Here is a 23,729-nt window from a genome sequence, read left to right as displayed (position 1 = left end):
ATTGCCATTTGGGACACAGACCCTGCACAGTCAATGCTGTGAGAGCTACCGAGAGGGCTTAATTATGATGGAATGTAACTAAGGAAATGTTTGTATCACTTTGACTCCTCTCATATCTCTCCTCCGCCCTACAGCTACACGGCCTAGCTACAGGACATCTGGTTCAACTTTGGCTCTCTCACGCTGTCTGATCAAGAGACGCATGTTGAAATGAATCTTGTCAGTAATTGTAATCGTAACAAGATACTTTTCCTTGTTGTTTTCTCCTCGATTATTTTATTGTTCTCTCTTTCTCTCACTCTCGTGGTGATCAGATAAGCTCTGGCCATAGAGGAGATGGTCGACTTGTCTTTGTGTGTCCGGTAGACTGCGGTGTAGGGTGAAGTTGCCCCGAGACGCTGATCTTGGGTCAGCGTCTCGGGGCAACTAATGGTTAAGGTTAGGATTGGGGTAGGGGAAACTGATCCTAGATCTGTACCTAGGGGCTCCCCAAGAGCACTAAGCATGAAAGCCCAGAATAGAAGCCATAGAAGATATTGTTTTGAGTTTAAGGCACTCCTTTCTCTCTATCTGCCTCTGTCTCTTAGAGGAATGGATCGTATGTGATGTTGTCAGTAGGGCTGGGATAAGATGGCAGTCACACGTCTCTGATTAGACCTACTTGTGGGGGGGGGGGGGGATATTGGGTCACAAGTTATCTGAGGCTTGTGCGAGTGTGTGAGCGAGTGAGAGAATGAGTCAGTCAGTCAGTGCTCCCCTCACTGAGGAGCATGTCCTCACCCTCATACTGCTCACAGATACTTAATTATCCCCCTCCAAACACACACTGTCCCCGTGTGTGTGCGCAAGTCCCTGTCTGTCCGTCCTTTTGTCTGATGTTGTTCGTGAGTATGCATGTGTGTCTCGACGAGATCAGATGGATGCCGTTGGTCGTTTACAATCCTGGATATAGTTTCCTGAAAATGTCTGACTTGTCAATCGTTGTTCTCTAGGCAGCTAAATCATCATGTGCCTGTTTGTTGAGGTATTTCACTGGTCCTCTGGGTTCGTTAAATGGTGTGGCTCTGTCCCAATGGCACCCTGGTCCCTACATAGTGCACTTCATTTGAGCAGAGCACCATGGGCCATAGTCAAAAGTAGAGCACTATTATAGGGGATAAGGTGCCATTTGGTATGCTGCTGGTGTGTCTGTGTGCCTGGCCTTTGTCTGTATAGCAGGAAGTCATGTTTTAGCAGTCAGTAAGTTTAACTATTTGATGACAGCGCTGTCACACACACACACACATACATGCACAGAGAGACACACACATGCACACTGCTGTTTAACCACAGGACGTGTGTGTCACAGAGCCGTGTCACCTACACTAGTGCCAACCCTGTTCCCATCTGATACTATGTGACTGTGTAAGTGTGTGACTGTGTCTCTCTCTCTAATCTCCCTGGGCCATCAACATTATATACTGGACCATGCTTCTGGCTCATCCTGATACACCACACCCTTCTCTCTAGTGTGTGTGTGTGTGTGTGTGTGTGTGTGTGTGTGTGTGTGTGTGTGTGTCTGCCTCTCTGTATGCCTGCACATTGACGGCCAAGCTTCAGTGCCCTCTACTCCGAGGCCCAGCAGCACAGCAGGCATTTGTTTCCCGAATTCCTGCCATCCGAGTCTGACAAATCAAGCACTCTGACAATTAAAGCTAGCATCTGTAGAACTACTAGATCGTAACACATGGGGGAGAGTAGCTGTTCCCCTTACTCCCAGATTGCTTTGCAATATGAATGAGGCGTGTTGCTGCATATTGCATGCCAGCACTGCCATTTCCTTACATAAGCTGTGTTTTTGGAGAGGGGAACCCAAACAAGCTTATAAACCAGACCAACAGCATGAGAGGGATTCAATCCCACCCAAAGCAATTAGGGGAGTGACCACTGTCCGTCTGCCTGGCACCATGTAGAACTGACCAATGGATTATTATGACCCAAAAGGCTCTTCGATCTGTGTCTGTCTCTACTGGCAGTGATGGTCCTTGCAGATCTGTCTGCTCTAGGACTATGTGTGCTGGTGGTCCATGCAGATCTATCTGCTCTAGGACTATGTGTGGTGATGGTCCTTGCAGATCTGTCTGCTCTAGGACTATGTGTGCTGGTGGTCCATGCAGATCTATCTGCTCTAGGACTATGTGTGGTGGTGGTCCATGCAGATCTGTCTGCTCTAGGACCATGTGTGGTGGTGGTCCATGCAGATCTGTCTGCTCTAGGACTATGTGTGGTGGTGGTCCATGCAGATCTATCTGCTCTAGGTCTATGTGTGGTGGTGGTCCATGCAGATCTATCTGCTCTAGGTCTATGTGTGGTGGTGGTCCATGCAGATCTATCTGCTCTAGGACTATGTGTGGTGGTGGTCCATGCAGATCTATCTGCTCTAGAACTATGTGTGGTGGTGGTCCATGCAGATCTATCTGCTCTAGGTCTATGTGTGGTGGTGGTCCATGCAGATCTATCTGCTCTAGATGTACGTGTGGTGATGGCCTGCCTGTCTACCTACCTTCCCACATACATGTCTGCCTGTCTGTCTGTTTGCGCAGTAGTAGATAGAGCAGCTGTGTCCCAGCTCTGTGAGGGAGAAACCAGACCATTACCTACAATGCTTTACAGGCTCACTGGGACTGTAAAAACCGATGCCATTAATATCACAACCATTCTACCATCCCATTCCAGCATGGGTCGTATTCATTGGTGCACACCATAACAAAACATTTGCAGCAGAAAACAAAAACAAGTGTTTCTCATTCGACACGTTCACTTATTCCCCCCTCCTGATTCAGTCCAATTTTCTTTCATTTGTTGCCTAATGAACATCACCCTGATGTCTTGTCCTTACCTTCAGTCAAGGGGCAAGGCTCTGCACTGGCACTTACAGGTCTTTTTTCTCTGCACATCCACTTAAAGGCTGCATCCCAAATGACCCCCTGTTCCATATTTAGTGCACTGCTTTTGTGACACACACTCTATGCCGTACATGGTTCCACTGTTTCTAAAAGTGACACACTATATAGGGAATAGGGTGCCATTTGGGACGCCGGCTAAATATAACCTTGGCCTGACGAGTAGGTTGTTGGTTCGCGTGCTATACGGCTGACGTACTGTAGAGTGTCAAAGTGGGTGCATGCACAGGTCCCATCTCACATCAACAGGATGTCGATCTGTGTCACAGAGAGTGAAGTGTGAATTTCGCCGATTCCGTCCTTTCGAATGAAGCGTGAGGCAAGGGGACTGAGCTTGCACGGTCTGTGTGCTCAGTCAATAGCAATATGAATGTGCATTAATGGAATGACCTATTGATACATTGCCAAAGCACAATGTTACATTTTTAAAAAAAAAGGTTACTTACACTCAGTTTCTTTTCCCACGTTTCCCCCTCCTACAGACTGCTACTCCGAGACGGATGATGCACCCTCCAAATATTGACCTCCTCAAAAAGGTGAAACAATACAGTACAGTAACCTGGATAGGGTTAAAACTAGAGCTCATAGATTTCTCCTGGACAGGTCACGGGGTCAGGTAAAACTCGAGGTGTGATTACACTCCATGATGGGTACTGAATAAACATTATCCCTTTGACCCTTTTCACACTACATAGCCAAACAGTGCTGAGTCAAGCTGAGCTGTACTGGCCTGGCCTAGGAACACATCCACCATAGTTGCTTGAACCGCGCTTGAAATAAAGATGTGGGTCGGGTCGGCCCTATAGTGTGAATACGGTACCAGTGCAAAAGTCGTTCTGAGCATTTCAGACCCTGAAACCTCTATAGGACTCCTCGAGCGGGTGGCTTTTGCTTCTGTCACTGTGAACCGTTTTTGTACACCATTGAAAAGAATAGAGATGGGGATTATGGGAAGTGAATGGGTCTTTGACTTGTGTTATGACTGAACCGCAGACTCACTCTGACATGTTTGGAACCATGTACGACGGGGATGTGTCTCTCCCCCTGAATGCCTCATTGTGGGAAAGAGAGAAAAGAAGGGGCAGCAGAGAGAACTGGAGCTTGTCAGAACTCAGAAGTGACAGTGTTTTCCTTTTTTCTTTTCATGGCTGAATCACCCCAGTGTTTGAACTCTGTGTGATCTCACTGGGGGGGGGGGGGGGGGGGCTGGTGCCATGCACAGTGATCTCAGCTGTGTGTGTGTCTAGGGGTGTTTCTCAATATGCATACAACGGTGCTCCACACTCTCATGCTCCGAGTGCGTTCTCCGACCACGTTCTCTTGAGTACGTACTTGTGAGGACTACGAGGAGTGGAGAACGCATAAAACAATACATCAATACACTCCCCTTACTGTATTACCTCACACTTCATCTCCCCATTCACTGAACCGTCCTCCAGACAAGGACAATGGCAACAATAGACAAAACAAGATATACACAAAGCACACAGATTTCTTCGTAATTATCAGCTAGATATGTACAATTGTAATAATCTAGTTAGGCAACTAGTTAAACAGGCAAAAATTACCTAAAATGTTATGCAAGGTAGCTACCAATTCTTCTAGCTAGCCAATTAGCCATATTGACATACTATGGACTTAACTATTCACTGAACTGTTTTTGCCTGTTTAACTAGTTGGCTTCCAGCCAGGACAACAATGGCAATAGAGATTAAACAATATATACACAAAGTAACCGTTTTACTTCATAACTATCAGCTAGCTAAATGTGAATCGTAATAATGTAGCTAACCAGATAGTTTAACAGGCAAACATGACCTAAAACTAATATAATGCAATTAACTGTAGATGTAACTTCTTCATGGATAGCTAGCTAACAATTATTCATGGGTATCTGGCTAGCTAACAGTACTAGTAGCTAGCCAGTTAGCCCTATTGACTTATTATGGGCTTGCGATATACGGTACGTAGGTAGGTAAACATGCCAAAATTATCACAGCATGTATTTATTAACGTATCAAGATAAAATATTGCAGTCAGGAAACATATAAGATGTGAATAGGAAACATTTCATTCCGAAGTCAGTGTATTTTCTCTCACTTTAGCTCAGATATTAGCCGCCATTGATTTCAAGAAATGTTGCGTCATTTTTTACGTGGTTGCGTCATATTTCTTCGCATACTTTCCGTTGAAGCTTGCGTCGATGCATGCTTCAAAATATTGTAATGACCTGACTAGATCATAAAGGAACAATTGTCCAGACATAGATTTGAGTTTACGAATTGACGGTTTATCAACCCAACTTTACACAGGCTACTGTTTGGCCGTAGCCCACGCCAAATAAAAGAAAGATACCCCACAAGCCAACCGTGACCTTCTCTTGTGAAGGCCAGACGTAAGAGAAAGAACAATGGCTAAACCTGGTCTTAACTTCCAATTCTCCATCCCCCTGCCCAACCCCCCCCCTCCACGCCACTCCGCCAAACACCAGGATGCCCGGCATCAGAACATTCCAGGCATCCCCGTGATTGGCAGATAGCAGGTTGATTGGCATGTCGGACCCCGCGAACACTGGTAAGTACAACACAAACCACTAATAGCCTACCACATAACACACCGCTGTCTGTGCGGGTCGCTACAATATGTGTAAACGGAGTACGCATTCGAGAAGTGCCCTCCATGCTCCGTTTCGCAAACTTTGATTTGGAATCATATTCCGACTCTTCCGTGCTCCAATTTGCGTGCTTGGAGCACGGTAGTATGCATTTTGAGAAACACCCCAGGTGTCTCTGTTTGTGTGTGTGTGTGTGTGTGTGTGTGTGTGTGTGTGTGTGTGTGTGTGTGTGTGTGTACCTCTCAATATCTCCTAGCTAGGCGTTGTAATCCCCGCTCGACGCTGTGTGTGTCAGCTTTAGGGGATTAACTCTCTGATGGCAGACCATTAAACCCAATGGGTAAAGAGTGGAAAGGGCTGGGGGGGGGGGGTGAAATGTCCTTGGCCATGGCTGTTTTGACTGAGATGCAGAGAGAGAGAGGTAAAGGGTGATTGAGAGCGAGAGAGAAGAGGGATCGCTTGGGCTGCATTGCGTTGTGCCGGTGGAGTTTTACAATAGTCTGTATGGAGTGTGTTTAGAGGCTCTGGGCTCGCGCCATTCAGCCACTGCTGACCAGGCTATGCTTCGTTAAAGCTTAGCTTTCACCCCTGTCTGTCTGCCTGCCTGCCTGGACAAAACTCTATCCACCCTGTCTAGAGCACATCCACGCACGGACACACATCCACGCATGCACACACAGAGAGATTCACACAATCCTCTCTCACTGACTGACGCACACACATCCCCTCTACCGCCCATACCGGTTTTGCAAACACCCGGACTCCAAACGATACCACAATCTAAAGAGGTTTCTGGGGAATGGGGGGGTATCCATATCAGACTCCAAGAATAGGATTGTTCCGCTTTGGTTGTATCCTAAATGGATCCCTATATAGTGCACTACTTTTGACCAGGGCACCACTACTTTGAGATCTGCCCATAGGGCTCTGGTTGAAGGTGCACTATGTAGGGAATAGGGTGCATTTGGGATGCAGATGTTGATGAGAGAGCTCTCTCTCCAGAGCTCTTAGGGCTTCGGGAGGGACTGCATTCCTGAGTGCAGTAGGAGGTCGGAGTATGCTGCTGTTGCTGCTGCTGCCATTACTGTACACCCCCCTGCTCTATGCATACTGAATACACTAGTAGCTCAGCACTAGCACAGAGCACACACAGGTTGTTGGTTATACCTCCCTGCAGAATCACACAGTATAAAGACTCTGCAGGGAGGGGAAGTGTTCTGTTTGGGCAGGGGCTAAAGCAGACTTTGCTGATTGGACAAAGTCAACAGACCTCGCTTACAGCCCCTGTAGCCAAGACCCCAACCAGTGACCCTGTGTGTGTGTGTGCGTGCCAGTCTCTCCGATGCCAGCCTTTGCTGAGCCACATGCTGCTGGTGTGGCAGAGTGATGGCAGGCAGGGCAGCGTCGACAGTGCCAACAGGATTGGCACACTGGATGAACATGAGTTGGCATATCAGCACATACATACTGCAGTCCAGCTGAGATATGATTGTGTGTGTTTGTCTCCCAAAAGTGTTTTCTTATGTTGGGACAGGTGAACATGTCATAGAAGCACAGAAACTGTTAAGAGAGGGCAGTGTTTCCCCAAGGTGGGGAGAGGGTGCATTGCGGTCTTGGCAGAATTTTTTTTAACATATTTTTTGCAGCGATGGAAATAATGAAGCCCTTCCTACTCCTCTCTGCCCCTTGCCTGGGCAGTGGTGGGCAGAGGAGAGAGAGCGGGGGCAGGTGGCCACCATCCCCTGTCAGCCGCATGCCCGCTTCATCATCGTTCACCACTGAGGCTTCATTCATGTTTCACCTGCTCTCAGACAAAACGCCCGCTGACACTCAGGGATGCGTCCCAAATGGCACCCTGTTTCCTACATAGTGCACTACTTTTGACCAGGGCCCTATGGTCCATTTGAGACACAGATGACACTATTATGACTGCAGTGTCAGTCTGCCTGCTATAAAAAATAGCATTTAGTGAGTTAATGACCAAAAAGAATGTATAGCAGACGGAGGGGAGAAGGAGAGAGAGTTCTGGGCTCGAGGTCCTTGTGTGTATGAGGAGATGCGCGCCCATCAAAAGCAGACCCCTTGGCCCGGTGCCAATGCCACTTCCAGGTGACAGACTCAGGGAGGTGCCGCGTTGATAAACGCCCCCGGGGAAACAACGTCCCACTCTGCCCAGGCAAGATAAACAATAAGTAGAGAAAGGATCCGCTGACTTAAAAGGCAGAGGGAACAATAGAGAGAGATGAATATTGCTGTCACGCTTCTGTAAACCGATATTATGTTGAGAGTCAGAGGGTTTGTGTTTTGTGTCTTTTCTACTCTGTTTGGGATTTGCACTCAGTCTCTGGCTCCATGCTGGCTGTGTGTGTGTGTGTGTGTGTGTGTGTGTGTGTGTGTGTGTGTGTGTGTGTGTGTGTGTGTGTGTGTGTGTGTGTGTGTGTGTGTGTGTGTGTGTGTGTGTGTGTGTGTGTGTGTGTGTGACTCTGGGCAGAGAGCTCAACGAGGATCTGTAAAAATAATAAGAGAAAATAAAAGCAGTGGGGTGGAGGGGAGGCAGAGCAAAAATACAAATATTTAAAGTTTGGACACACCTCATTCAAGGGTTTTTCTTTATTTTCTACATTGTATAATAACACTAATAAAGATGTCAAAACTATGAAATAACACATATGGAATCATGTAGTAACCAAAAAACTGTTAAACAAATCAACATTTTAGATTCTTTCAAGTAGCTACCCTTTGCCTTGATGACATAAAATAAACGGAACGTAATACAAAACAAGAAACACTAACCGCACACAGACATGAAACGGAAACAGAAATAATAACGCCTGGGGACGGAACCAAAGGGAGTGACATATATACAGGGAAGGTAATCAGGGAGTCCAGGTGACGTCTGATGACGTGCAGGTGTGCGTAATGATGGTGACAGGTGTGCGTCATAACGAGCAGCCTGGTGACCTAGAGGACTGAGAGGGAGCACACGTGACAGTGAGGTTCATTTATTTAAGTGGCCAGGGATGATTTCAAGTCTATGTACAGTGGCACCAAATGTGAATATGTGAACCCTTTGGAATTACCTGGATTTCTAAATACATTGGTCATCAAATTTGATCTGATCTTCATCTAAGTCACAATAATAGACAAACATAGTGTGCTTAAATTAATAACACACACATTTTTGTATTTTTTGGAGTCAGGAGTTAGCTAACCTGGAGTCCAATCAATGAGGAGATTGGAGATGTTGGTTAGAGCTGCCTTGCCCTATAAAAACACTCACTTAATTTGAGTTTGCTATTCACAAAAATCATTGTCTGATGTGAACCATACCTCGAACAAAAGAGATCTCAGAAGACCTAAGATTAAGAATTGTTCACTGGAAAGGGTTACAAAAGTATCTCTAAAAGCCTTGATGTTCATCAGTCCACAGTAAGACAAATTGTCTACAAATGGAGAAAGTTCAGCACTGTTGCTACTCTCCCTAGGAGTGGCCATCCTACAAAGATGACTGCAAGAGCACAGCGCAGAATGCTCAATGAGGTTATGAAGAATCCTAGAATGTCAGCTAAAGACTTACAGAAATCTCTGGAACATGCTAACATCTCTGTTGACGAGTCTACGATACGTAAAACACTAAACAAGAATGGTGTTCATGTTAGGACACCACGGAAGAAGCCACTGCTGTCCAAAAAAAAACATTGCTGCACGTCTGAAATTTGTAAAAGTGCACCTGGATGTTCCACAGCGCTACTGGCAAAATATTCTGTGGACGGATTAAACTACAGTTGGGTTGTTTGGAAGCTACACACAACACTATCTGTGTGTGTTCGTTCTATCATCCCAGCTGTAAAGTATGGTGGAGGGAGCATCATGGTTTGGGTCTGCTTTGCTGCCTCAGGGCCTGGACAGCTTGCTATCATCGAGGGGAAAAATGAATTCCCAAATTTATGAAAACATTTTGCAGGAGAATGTTAGGCTATCTGTCTGCCAATTGAAGCTCAACAGAAGTTGGGTGATGCAACAGGACAACGACCCAAAACACAGAAGTAAATCAACAACAGAATGGCTTCAACAGAAGAAAATATGCCTTCTGGAGTGGCCCAGTCAGAGTCCTGACCTCAACCTGATTGAGATGCTGTGGCATGACCTCAAGAGAGCAGTTCACACCAGACATCCCAAGAATATTGCTGAACTAAAACAGTTTTGTAAAGAGGAATGGTCCAAAATTCCCCCTGACCGTTGTACAGGTCTGATCTGCAACTACGGAAAATGTTTGGTTGAGGTTATTGCTGCCAAAGGAGTGTCAACCAGTTATTAAATCCAAGGGTTCACGTACTTTTCCCACCCTGCACGATGAATGTTTACACGGTGTGTTCAATAAAGACATGAAAACGTATAATTGTTTGAGTGTTATTAGTTTAAGCAGACTGTGTCTGTCTATTGTTTTGACCTAGATGATCAGATCAAATTTTATGACCTATTTATGCAGAAATCCAAGTATTTTCAAAGGGTTCACATACTTTCTCTTGCCACTGTATATATGGCAGCAGCCTTTAATGTGCTAGTGATGGCTATTTAACAGTCTGATGGCCTTGAGATAAAGTTGTTTTTCAGTCTGTCAGTCCCAGCTTTGATGCACCTGTACTGACCTCGCCTTCTGGATGATAGCGAGGTGAACAGGCAGTGGCTCGGGTGGTTGTTGTCCTTGATGATCTTTTTGGCCTTCCTGTGACATCGGGTGCTGTAGGTGTCCTGGAGGGCAGGTAGTTTGCCCCCGGTGATGCATTGGGTAGACCACACCACCCTCTGGAGAGCCTTGCGTTTGAGTGAGGTGCAGTTGCCGTGCCAGGCGGTGATACATCCCGACAGGATGCTCTCAATTGTGCATCTGTAAAAGTTTGTGAGGGTTTTAGGTGCCAAGCCAAATTTGTTCAGCCTCCTGAGGTTGAAGAGGCGCTGTTGCGCCTTCTTCACCACACTGTCTCTGTGGGTGGACCATTTCAGTTTGTCAGTGATGTGTACGCCGAGGAACTTGAAGCTTTCCACCTTCTCCACTGCGGTCTCCTCAATGTGGATAGAGGGGTGCTCCCTCTACTGTTTCCTGAAGTCCAGGATCAGCTCCTTTGTTTTGTTGATGTTGGTTGAGAGGTTATTTTCCTGGCACCACACTCCCAGTGCCCTCACCTCTCTGTAGGCTGTCTCGTCATTGTTGGTAATCAGGCCTACTACTGTTGTGCCGTCTGCAAACTTGATGATTAATTTGGAGGCATGCGTGGCCACGCAGTCATGGGTGAACAGGGAGTACAGGAGGGGGCTGAGCACGCATCCTTGTGGGGCCCCAGTGTTGAGGACCAGCAAAGTAGAGGTGTTGTTTCCTACCTTCACCACCTGGGGGGCGGCCCGTTAGGAAGTCCAGGACCCAGTTGCACAGGCTGGGGTTCAGACCCAGGGTCTCGAGCTTTATGATGAGCTTGGAGGGTACTATAGTGTTGAATGCTGAGCTGTAGTCAATGAACAGCATTCTTACATAGCTATTCCTCTTGTCCAGGTCGGATGTAATACAGTATGTAAGCCGCCATGGATAAACGGCTATGCTAAGCGAATAAATGCTAATGCGTACGGCGGCGACGAGATCACCGTTATGCACATAATCCTGGTGGCATGTTTTACTTTGTTCATCGTTGTATTCTTTCACACCGCGTGTGTTGTTCTGGAACAATATGCCTGCGTCCCAAATGGCACCCATGGTCCTGGTCAGAAGTAGTGCTCTGTGAAGGTAATGGGGTACCATTTGGGATGAAGCCTATGACTTTCAGTATCAAGATAATGACGTCAGAAAGATGTGGGGTGAGATTGAAGTGTATTAGCAGTGACACATACAGTAAATTTGCCTCCAAAGCTTTTCTCTTTCTCTCCTTCCCTCTCTCATTCCCTGCCGTCTTCCCAATGTGAATTCCCATTCAATCAGTGCGGCGGATAACGCTTTAGCCGTGCCGCATAGTGCACTACTTTTGACCAGAACCCTATGGGCCCTGTTCAAAAGTAGTGCACTATAAAGGGAACAGGGTGCCATTTCGGACGCAGAGAGAGAGCTTGGCTTTCCTCGCTGACCCCTAACAGTCTGGTTCTCATTACTGTTCTGTTCCCCTGGATGGAAAAAGACAAAGGGCACCGCCAGAATTGTGCTCGCTAGTCGTTCCCTGCTACTTGTTGTACTTGTAAAAGCTCCTTCTGCTACTTCTTACCTCTACACTTGTTGTTTACGTTTGTTTTGACATTTTTGTCATTTTAGCAGACTTATCCAGCACGGCTAACAGGAGCAATTAGGGTTAAGTGCCTTGCTCAAGGGCACGTCGGCAGATTTTCACCTAGCCGGCTTGGGGATTCTAACCAGCTGCCTTTTGTTTACTGGCCCAACGCTCTTAACCGCTAAGCTTACCTGCCTGTTGCTGTTGCTATTGTAGATATTACTATGGTACTGCAACTGTACTACACTGTAGTTAGTTGCTCTGCCACAGTTGCTATACAGATGATTGACCTCTAGTTGTTGTTTTCAGCGTAGTCGGGGTTGTTCTAAGACTAGTTGTAACTGTCGTCGTCCTTTGTTATAGGGCTGATATAGCAGTAGTTATTGCTGTAGCGGTGCAGTACACTCGTTGTCACTGTAGTGTTGATGGTTGCAGTAGCACTCGTCTCCAGACCCCTAGCTGCACTGTGTAACAGCCAAGTCTGTCCCAGGTAGGAGGTCTGCTCTGCACTGGGGATCTGGGTAGCGTCCCAAATTGCGTCCCATTACCTATAAAGTAGGTCACAAGTAGTGCACTAAATAGGGAATAGGGTGCATATTTGGGTCTGGGTCCCACTGGTACTGTAAAGTAGGTCAGAGGGGCTGATTTTTGGACCGAGCCCCTGTTCCAACCCCCTGTTCTCTATTTTAGGCCTCCACGCCCCTTCCATTCTGTACCCCGTGTCTCACAGCATGCTCTAAATTGGCCGCTTTGTCTTCCTGCTCCCAGCTGATTAGCGGGGGAACATGGCATAAGTTTAGATCCATAGGAGAAACATTTGACTCGATGTCGGACTGAGAAAGAGAGGGGGGGGGGGGGGGGGGCAGAGAGAGAAGCTGATATTGATACGAGAGCGTATCCTTGGAGGGAATGAGAGACGTTGGGGGGGGGAGAAAGAAGTAAAGAAAAGAGAGAGTTAGTACAGTGACGTGAAGACAAGGCCTTGTAATCTGTGTGAGCTGTGTGTTGTGTGATTCCAGCAGGGTCGGTTGAGGAGGAGGGGAGAAGGGGGGGGTGAACTGCCACGTGGGTGGATTAATTAATGAGACCCTGCCTTCTTTCTGACAGTAGGGTTTGTGTGTCTCCGCTCTACCGATAGCTGGATATTTGTGTCTCTTTCTGTTTCTCTCTCTCTGAGATCTAGTAGTGCGTCCCATATGGCACCCTATTCCCTAGTGCGCTACTTTCGACTAGGGCCCATAGGGAATAGATAGCTAATCGGGACACAGCCCGAGTGGTGCATATCTGATCACAGCACTGAGCTGGGCTGAGTTGGGTTTACGTTACCCCTCGGTGAGCTCATACATGCCTAATGTCTTCATGTTTACCATGGGGTAGAAAGGCAGGGTGGACAGGCAGGCGGACAGACAGGCTGACAGACAGACATGGTGGTGATCCCTGCCTGTCGGCTTCTCAGATCAACACCTCGTCACTACACTACCACCACCTTCCAGCCTCTTGACCATGTCTGCTCTCCTCTCCTCTTTTCCTTCTGATGATTGGGATCTGTGATTCTCTCCCTCTCCTCCCCCCCCCCCCTGGAGGACGGCTGGGCTGGGGAGCTAGGGAGAGAGAGAGAGGGAGACAGAGAGAGAGGTTCACATATCTAGGGGAAGGGAGGGGAGGAAGAGACTTGCATGAGAGAGAGAGAGAGAGCGGAAACTTTTGACATCCTCTGTTTTCACCAGCCCTCCTCCCCTGTCCCTCTGTTACCCCCTGTCCAGGACTTTAATTCTCCACTCGACACTTTAATGGTTTCCTTCCATTAACAAACGCTCAGCGAGTTCCCTGATATACATCTCAGGGTTAGGGCGCCACCTGGAGGGCATCACAGAGAGGCTGGTTTATCTGACGTACGCGCACACATACACAACCGCACACACACGCAAGCACACGCACCCCAGGTCTATACATCTATCACACACTCATTCAAAGGCCCCTTAAGGTAAACACAAATATAAACAGGGATTTACAATCAGTGCTATTATGACTCTCTCTTTCTCATACATACACACACACACACACACACACACACACACACACACACACACACACACACACACACACACACACACACACAATAAAGGTATTGATCTGTGCATTCTGCTGTTTGTGCATGTTTTATTGTGGGCTCAGCACTAGGTGGCAATGGCAGAGTACTGTACTGACTGTACTGTACTGTAGACCTTAGATCCCTACAGCCTTCCCCCTTCTGCCCTCTTCTAGCAGAGCAGCTGTAGTTTGTTGTACACCCTAGTCATCACTGTTACAGGTTGGCTCCAAGTCAGAGTCAAACCTCTCTGCAACGTTTTACTGTCGACATATGAGGGAATACAGTGTGTTCCAGAGAAAAAGACAACTTTCTCTGTAAAGGAAAGAAAGAGGGTAGAGAAAGAAAAGAGAGAGAGAGAGAGAGAAAGAGACACGTGTCTTCACCTGGCAAGGCTATCTTGCTGTTTTAGTCAAGGCTCTGTTTCAGAGAACACGGGCGAATTGTGCTACATCCGGCAATAGAGGTTTTACCGAGAATGTGATCGCAGGGGAGGAAGGCTGTGGGTTTGAAGACTGTAGAGCAGAGGTTTGTGTGTGGGTGTGTGTGTGTGTGCCTGTGTGTATGTACAGTGGCAGTCAAAAGCTTGGACACACCTACTCATTCAATGGTTTTTGTTTGAATTTCTCTTTAAAACATCAAAACTATGAAATAACACATGGAATCATGTAATAACAAAAAAAGTGCTAAACCAATGAAAATATATTTTTATATTCTATAAAGTAGCCACCATTTGCCTTGATGACAGCTTTGCACACTCTTGGCATTGTCTCAACCAGCTTCATGAGGTAGTTACCTGGAATGCATTTCAATTAACAGGAGTGCCTTGTTAAAAGTTAATTTGTGGCATTTCTTTCCTTCTTAATGCGTTTGAGCCAATCACTTGTGTTGTGACAAGGTAGGGGTGGTATTCAGAATATATCCCTATTTGGTAAAAGACCAAGTCCATATTATGTCAAGAACAGCTCAAATAAGCAAAGAGAAATGACAGTCCATCATTACTTTAAGACGTGAAGGTCAGTCAATCCGGAACATTTCAAGAACTTTGAAAGTTTCTTCAAGCGCAGTCGCAAAAACCATCAAGCGCTATGATGATGACCACCACAGGAAAGGAAGACCCAGAGTTTCCTCTGCTGCAGAGGATAAGTTCATTAGAGTTACCAGCCTCAGAAATCACCAATTAACTGCACCTCAGATTGCACCTCAAAGAGTTCAAGTAACAGACACACCTCAACATCAACTGTTCATTATCTCAACATCTCAACATCAACTGTTCAGAGGAGACTGCGTGAATCAGGCCTTCATTGTCGAATTGCTGCAAAGAAACCACTACTAAAGGACACCAATAAGAAGAAAATACGTTCTTGGGCCAAGAAACACGAGCAATGGACATTAGAACAGTGGAAATCTGTCCTTTGGTCTGATGCAGTGGCGATTTTAGCATGTAAATCTTGGTGGGGCAAAAAGTAAAAAAGAATAAGTGGGATGCATGCCAGCAAAGCCACTACTGAACACTAAACAATACATACATTTCACGATAACGGTGACAAACGGTGCCCACAAACTGTTAGGGCCTACATTAAGCTGTCCCAACATCTTCCCAATGCTACACCTGAGCCTTGTCTGGCAGCGAAACAGTTCATTCAGCCTCATTTACGACCTTTTTTAAATTAATTTTGTAATAATTTTTATCCCATTTTCTCCCCAATTTTCGTGGTATCCAATCGCTAGTAATTACTATCTTGTCTCATCGCTAAAACTCCCGTACGGGCTCGGGAGAGACGAAGGTCGAAAGCCATGCGTCCTCCGAAGCACAACCCAACCAAGCCGCACTGCTTCTTAACACAGCGCGCCACCAACCCGGAAGCCAGCCGCACCAATGTGTCGGAGGAAACACTGTGTACCTGGCCCCCTTGGTTAGCGCGCACTGCGCCCGGCCCGCCACAGGAGTCGCTGGAGCGCGATGAGACAAGGATATCCCTACCGGCCAAACCCTCCCTAACCCGGACGACGCTATGCCAATTGTGCGTCGCCCCACGGACCTCCCGGTCGTGGCCGGCTGCGACAGAGCCTGGGCACGAACCCAGAGACTCTGGTGGCGCAGTTAGCACTGCGATGCAGTGCCCTAGACCACTGCCCCACCCGGGAGGCCCTCATTTACGACCTTTTAAAAAAACATAGCTGATATGCCTGACTCGCTTAAACTAATGTGGCTTCTAATGACAATTGAGATGTACAAACTATGGCATAAGGGGACGACAAGCGGAAAAGATGCAATACGTAATTTTGATTAAGATATTAAAGAGTGTAGTCAATAGAACTATTTGTTTCGCACTTTTGAAATGCACAGTGACAGAATTCAGAACATGGGCCGTTCTTACAGTGTTCTCCCTGTACACCAAGTCAGAACGGTAGGATGAATAAAGGGGGCATATAAGCAGACAATGAAAGCTCTTACAAAATCTGATGATCACATTTCTCTAAAACAGGTTATAGGCTACATGTGCACCACCAAGTCAGAACAGTAGGTGAAATTAAGAGGGGTAAATAGACCAAATTATTAGTGTGAGGCACATGGCCTTCTAACAGCTTACTACACAGCATACACTTAGTATTAATTTCTTAGCTACAGTATACATATCTCCCTGGTATATTACATCATTTATGAAGCAGCATACATTACATTTTTGGACTCACCTTGTTGTGCTTTGCTCACTTGAACAGGAAGGTGGCACTTCGTGGGTAAATGTTGTCATCAAAGTGTGGCCTTCTCTGGATTTATGGTGCTTTCAAGACAACTGGGAACTCTGAAAAAAAACAAGGTCGATTCATAATGACATCATTGATCTTCAAGTTGTAGCTCTAGAAAGAGGCCCGAGTTCCCGATTTTTACAATTCAGAGTTGGATGACCTTTCAAAACGTATTTCCCTGTCGGAGCTTGTTTTTTCCCCGAATTCCCAATTGTCTTGAACTCACTGAAGTCAAGTTTCCGCAGTTCCGAGTAAACAGTTGTTTTGAGCACGGCTCAAATCATGCTTCATTGACAGCATGGCCAATGTTGAATGTTTATCATTGTAAACTTGGAAAAGAGACACTTAATCCCATATTTGAGATTACTGACAGAGAGAGCCCAGCAGAGGTAGAAAGTGGTTAAAAGAAGAAAAGGCGCTAGAAAGAACCAGAGCACCCCGATTTTATTTCTCCCGATTGGTCGCACCTCAGGCAGCTGACTGCTGATTGCTTTGCAATGCTTGCAGTTAGCCACTGTCACTGATTCCTTCCAAACCACTCATTGTTGAATTTGTGATTTCCATCTTGTTGTGTAATGTTTATATCCAATGGCCGATGAGCACTGACACGTTTTATCTATAATTTCTCTTCATTATTTCTCTTCATATGACGAGGATTAAAAATGATTTGCCAGTAGATTGTCGACTTGATTCATGATGATGACCGCTAGCTAAGATTTTGAAAGTATGATGTTGACATCAGTCCAATCAAAGTGCCCAATGAACTTGAGCCTTCTTGGATGGGCACTTCTAATGTAACTATATGGCAGCACCCAAGGGTGCTAAAAATGTGAGGCTCAAAAAAGGTGGGGCTCTGCACCACCTGCCCTGAATGATGGGTCACCACTGGTCTGATGAGTCCAAATATTGAGATTTTTGATTCCAACCGCCGTGTCTTTGTGAGACGCAGAGTAGGTGAACGGAGGATCTCTGCATGTGTGGTTCCCACCTTGAAGCATGGAGGAGGAGTGATGGTGCTTTGCTGGTGACACTGTCTGTGATTTATTTAGAATCCAAGGCACACTTAACCAACATGGCTATCACAGCATTCTGCTGCGATACGCCATCCCATCTGGTTTGTGCTTAGTGGGACTATCATTTCAACAGGACAATGACCCAAAACACACCTCCAGGCTGTGTAAGGGCTATTTGACCAAGATGGAGAGTGATGGAGTGCTGCATCAGATAACCTGGCCTCCACAATCACCTGACCTCAACCCAATTGAGATGGTTTGGGATGAGTTGAGCCGCAGAGTGAAGGAAAAGCAGCGAACAAGTGCTCAGCATGTGGGAACTCCTTCAAGACTATTGGAAAAGCATTCCAGGTGATTAATCAATCAAATGTATTTATAAAGCCCCTTTTACATCAGCTGATGTCACAAAGTGCTATACAGAAACACAGCCTTATCCCCTAACAGCAATCAATGCAGATGTAGAAGCACAGTGGCTAGGAAAACTCCCTAGAAAGGAAGCTGTTTGAGAGAATGCCAAGCTGTCATCAAGGCAAAGGGTGGCTACTTTGAAGAATCTAAAATCTTAAATATATTTAGATTTGTTAAACACCTTTTTTTGTTACTACATGATTCCATATGTGTTATTTCATAGTTTTGACGTCTTCACTATTATTATACAATGTAGAAAATAGTACAAATTACAAAAAACCCTTGAATGAGTAGGTGTGTCCAAACTTTTGACTGGTACTGTATGTGTGTATGTGTGTGTGTGTGTGTGTGTGTTTACACCTGTGTGCGTGCATGCATGTGTCCCAACACCTCACCATGCACAACAGAAATTTGTTCCATTTGTGGTGTAGAACAGCAGCCAGCATCAAACTGAGAAGTTACAGGTTTTAACCATCTTTGACTAAAGGTAAAACCTAACTCAAACTGAAACTTGATCTCAAACAAACTCAAACTTAACTTGTGGAAAGTAAGCTCTTCTCTTCCCATCTGTTAATAGTGTTACAAATAGCTCCTGTGTGGCTCAGCTGGTAGAGAATGGTGCAAGGTGGGTGGGGTCGATTCCTGCTGGGGCCACCCATCTGTAAAATGTATGCACGAATGACTGAATTGTTTTGTATAAAAGCATCTTCTAAATGGCATATATTATGAATATATTAATGTTATAATAATACTATTACAGTATTCCACTATATTATGTGTGAAAGACATTATCTAAGCAAATACGTTACAAAGTAAACATACTCGAGTGGCAGGGAGAGAGTGTGAGGGAGAGAGAGTTGAGATGGAGAAAGAGCAGGAGCAAGGGAAAGAGAAAGAGGGCGAGAGCGAAAGAAAGACGGGAAGAGAGAGTGAGAGCGGGACCTTTTGTGCCTCTGCTGTGCCTGTCAGATACTCAGGGCAGAAGTTTTCTGCTGGGCTCTGAGTGACAGCATCCTGTTGCGGTCGTCATGACAACGGTGGAATGTTTTCACCATGTCAACCCCAGCCCCCCTTGCCACAACAAACCACCATGGGATGACTCATACACACTGGCTCTAGGTTCCAAATGGCACCATATTCACTACATAGTGCGTTGCTTTTGTCAAAAGTAGTGCACTATACGGTATAGGGAACAGGGTGCCATTTGTGACAGAACCTGGAGCTTAATGTCACTGCAGAGCCTTGAGTCTGTAGACTCCAGCCAGCGGGCACATGGTTGCCATGGTTGTGGTTTTCCCGCCAAATTGGGCAAGTTTGAAAATGATGTTGCATGTGAAATTGTATTGGTGGCGTGTTTTTGGGCTACTTCTAAATTGCACGGTGGCCGCCATGTAATTTCTCTTCAAATATATATATTATATATATATCTATCAATTATATATATTCCCATCTTTCTTTCACTCACTGACTCACACTCACTCATTGATATATATATAGATATATATTTCACTGTGCTCTGCTGCTCTTGACTCAGACAGTGAGCAGGCTGTTAGTGAGTGAGTAACAGGCTGACTGCGACGTGAGCGTTTCAAAATAAATGTAGAAATCTATATTAAATTATTGCTCCCATACTGCTGCATACTGCATACATACTGCTCATATTACCAATGGCTAAATTAGAAGTCAGTTCTATTTGTGACGCAGATCGCGCTGCAAGTCCTGCCTCTCCCATCTCCTCATTGATTTATAGAAGCAGGTACCCACGTGCCATCTCCTCATTGGTTATACCCACGTGGGTGACTGAAAGACGAACGAGGTCAGTGGCGGTAATGCACCTAATTTATGAAAGTTGACAATCGCAATATAAAGTCAAGAGAAGAAAAAGCCTGGAAGGAAGAGAGATGACTAGAAACTATTCGGTTGACCGTTTTATGTGTGGATTAATTGGCGGAGTAGAGGACCTTGTGCATTTCAGGTAAAATAACTCAATGTTTATATCCCAGGACAAATTAGCTAGCAACAGCAAGCTACCTAAATAGGACAAATTAGCTAGCAAGTGAAAGCTAACTAGCTAAATTGCCATAAATATTGAATTATTTTAATATGATTGGTTCAGAGTCTGTTTTGATATTTTAACCTGCGTGTTGTGATCGCGTTTGGTATTGGGGGCCAAAATACATTTATGCTCGTTGGCACACGTGAGCAGTGTGGGTGCAATATTGAATAATATAGATTTCTATATTTTTTTTGCAACGCTCGCGCACGCTTTTTCAGCCTGCAATGTCGACTTTTCTTATGGATAACTGTATCAAGCGAAGGGTTTTACTCATGTTCACTTCTAGGGTCTGGATTTGACTAATGTTAAGATCTAGAGCCTGGAGTGCTGCGCAAGTGGAAATTTGAAATGGAAGTTATTAAACACCCTCGCGGACTTCTGTTATGGGAAAGAATCCACTATGAAAATGACATGAAATGTGGAAAATGATATTGTACATTTGCATCTGTTGGCAAATGTAGGCTATTAATTTCTATGCCATACAGTTGAAGTCGGAAGTTTACATACACCTTAGCCAAATACATTTCAACTCAGTTTTCCTGACAATTCCTGACATTTAATCTGAGCAAAAATTCCCTGTCTTAGGTCAGTTAGGATCACCACTTTATTTTAAGAATGTGAAATGTCAGAATAATAGTAGAGAGAATTATTTATTTCAGCTTTTATTTCTTTCATCACATTCCCAGTGGGTCAGAAATTTACATACACTCAATAAGTATTTGGTAGCATTGCTTTTAAATTGTTTAACTTGGGTCAAACGTTCTAACCCTAACCCTCCTGACAGAGCTGGTGTAACTGAGTCAGGTTTGTAGGCCTCCTTGCTCACACACGCTTTTTCAGTTCTGCCCACAAATTTTCTATAGGATTGAGGGCAGGGCATTGTGATGGCCACTCCAATACCTTGACTTTGTTGTCCTTAAGCCATTTTGCCACAACTTTGGAAGTATGCTTGGGGTCATTATCCATTTGGAAGACCCATTTGAGACTATAACTTAAAGCTATAACTTCCTGACTGATGTCTTGAGATGTTGCTTCAATATATCTACATAATTTCCCATCCTAATGATGCCATTTATTTTGTGAAGTGCACCAGTCCCTCCTGCAGCAAAGCACCCCCACAACATGATGCTGCCACCCCTGTACTTCACTGTTGGGATGGTGTTCTTCGGCTTGCAAGCCTCCCCTTTTTTCCCTCCAAACATAACAATGGTTTATTATGGCCAAACAGTTCTATTTTTGTTTCATCAGACCAGAGGACATTTCTCCAAAAAGTACGATCTTTGTCCCCATGTGCAGTTGCAAACCATACTCTGGCTTTTTTATGGGGGTTTTGGAGCAGTGGCTTCTTCCTTGCTGAGCGGCCTTTCAAGTTATGTTGATATAGGACTCGTTTTACTGTGGATATAGATACTTTTGTACCTGTTTCCTTCAGCATCTTCACAAGGTCCTTTGCTGTTGTTCTGGGATTGATTTGCACTTTTCGCACCAAAGTACGTTCATCTCTAGGAGACGGAATGCCTCTCCTTCCTGAGCGGTATTACGGCTGCGTGGTCCCATGGTGTTTATACTTGTGTACTATTGTTTGTACAGATGAACGTGGTAACTTCAGGCATTTGGAAATTGCTCCCAAGGATGAACCAGACTTGTGGAGGTCTACATTTTTTTATCTGAGGTCTTGGCTGATTTCTTTTGATTCTCTCATGATGTCAAGCAAAGAGGCACTGGGTTTGAAGGTAGGCCTTGAAATACATACACAGGTACACCTCCAATTGACTCAAATTATGTAAATTAGCATATCAGAAGCTTCTAAAGCCATGACATAATTTTCTGGAACTTTCCAAGCTGTTTAAAGGCACAGTCAACTTAGTGTATGTAAACTTCTGACCCACTGGAATTGTGATACAGTAAATTATAAGTGAAATAATCTGTCTGGAAACATTTGTTGGACAAATTACCGGTGTCATGCGCAAAGTAGACTGACTTGCCAAAACTATAGTTTGTTAGCAAGAAATTTGTGGAGTGGTTGAAAAACAAGTTTTAATGACTCCAACCTAAGTGCTTGTAAACTTCCGACTTCAACTGTATGTTGAAATTACGAAATCACTGGAGTCATTGCAAATCAATTTGTGCCACTTGTGTAGTCTACCTGGAGCTTTAACTCAGTTTGTTGTTGTAGCCTTTTGTTATTATGCAATGAATTAATGGCCATGTTTAGTTAATTAGATTGAAAGTTATCAATTGTGATCATGGTCACAGCTCTATTATAAATGTATCATGTTCCACATTTAATGTCAGTTCCATTGTGGATGTTTCCCTGAAATTAGATGTTGGCCTATAGGGGGCTATAGGCTACCTGCATCTAGCTCAGTAAACCATGGCAAAGTTTAATTGCAATTTATAAACCCATATTTTAGTCAGTAGCTTATGCCTATTGAAAAAAACAAGTCAATCTCGCAAATAGCCAATTTAAAAAAAATGTTGTCTTAACATCTGCCACATAATAACGACATAATTGCTAGAAAATAGCCTAACATTAGTTTTGTGAAGTTCGTCCAAGTGTTTCTTGCACAGAGATTGAGGTCCTCTGTCCAACTTTCATCACTTAAACTCTCCTGTCGTATTTACCTGTAGTTTTGCACGTGTGCAAACGGGATTTATTTACAATTATAAACTTGGTGGTTTGAGACCTGAATGCTGATTGGTTGAAAGCGATGGTATATCAGACCATGTACCACGGGAATGACAACAAAAAAAAGTTTTTACTGTTCTAATTAGGTTGGTACCCAGTTTATAATAGCAATAAAGCCGATCCCAGGCTGTATCGCAACCGGCTGTGACCTGGAGACCCATGAGGCGGCACACACGTGGCCCAGCATCGTCCGGGTTAGGGTAGGGTTTGGCCGGCCGGGTTGTCCTTGTCCCATCGCGCACTTGCGACTCCTGTGGCGGGCCAGGCGCAATTCACACTGACACGGTCGCCAGGTGTACGTTGTTTCCTCCGACACATTGGTGCGGATGGCTTCCGGGTTAAACGAGCATTGTGTCAAGAAGCAGTGCTGCTTGGTGGGGTTGTGTTTCGGAGGACACACGGCTCTCGATCTTCGCCTCTCCTGAGTCCGTGTGGGAGTTGCAGCGATGGGACAAGACTGTAACTACCAATTGGATATCACGAAATTAGAGAGAAAATAAATAATAGCAATAAGGAACCTCAGGGGTTTGTGGTATATGCCACGGCTAAGGGCTATGTCCCAAGAACAGCCCTTAGCTGTGGTATACTGGCCATATACCACATCTCCTTATTGCTTAATCATAGCAGTCAAAACAAGTTAAATCGACATCCACTGATGGAAAATTATCTAGAGAGTTTGAGGGTGATTTATATTTTCTCTTGCGACATAATCTTAAACTCGCAAGAATTATAATTTTGATGGACAACCAAATTGTGTTTCTTAGCCTACATCATTAAAAATGACGTCGATATTCCTTCGTAATTTGCTCGATAACGTTATGTAAAAAAGGGGTTTATTGGATAAGTGTGGCAACTCCTCTCTTGCTGCAAACACATTTCTTTTAGCTAGTTATTTTTGACCCAGCGCGTCAGTTCAGAA

At 45.1% G+C, this 23,729-nt stretch overlaps 2 protein-coding genes across 4 annotated transcripts in view; one reads left to right on the top strand and one right to left on the bottom strand.

The window, feature by feature from the left end:
* Positions 1–3,852, bottom strand: part of LOC129821774 (histone-lysine N-methyltransferase 2D-like) — a 78,101-nt gene extending 74,249 nt beyond the window's left edge. The window contains exon 1 of the mRNA XM_055879411.1: positions 3,389–3,852. The gene's annotated coding sequence lies outside the window, so the exon portion shown is untranslated. The remainder of the gene's footprint in view (positions 1–3,388) is intronic.
* Positions 1–23,729, top strand: part of LOC129821773 (dedicator of cytokinesis protein 10-like) — a 175,742-nt gene that overhangs the window by 14,415 nt on the left and 137,598 nt on the right. The window contains exon 1 of one of the 3 annotated variants that reach the window (XM_055879410.1): positions 3,428–3,478. The exons of the other annotated variants lie outside the window; for them this stretch is intronic. Within the exon in view, the coding sequence (XP_055735385.1) occupies positions 3,443–3,478 (36 nt within the window). The 5' untranslated portion in view covers positions 3,428–3,442. Of the gene's footprint in view, positions 1–3,427; positions 3,479–23,729 lie in introns of those variants that run through there. 3 annotated transcript variants of the gene reach the window in all.

The sequence above is a fragment of the Salvelinus fontinalis genome, chromosome 24 (genome assembly GCF_029448725.1).
Source record: "Salvelinus fontinalis isolate EN_2023a chromosome 24, ASM2944872v1, whole genome shotgun sequence".
In the NCBI taxonomy this organism is placed as follows: domain Eukaryota; kingdom Metazoa; phylum Chordata; class Actinopteri; order Salmoniformes; family Salmonidae; genus Salvelinus; species Salvelinus fontinalis.
Note: the sequence above shows the minus strand (reverse complement) of the source record. Positions and strands in the feature narration are given on the sequence as shown.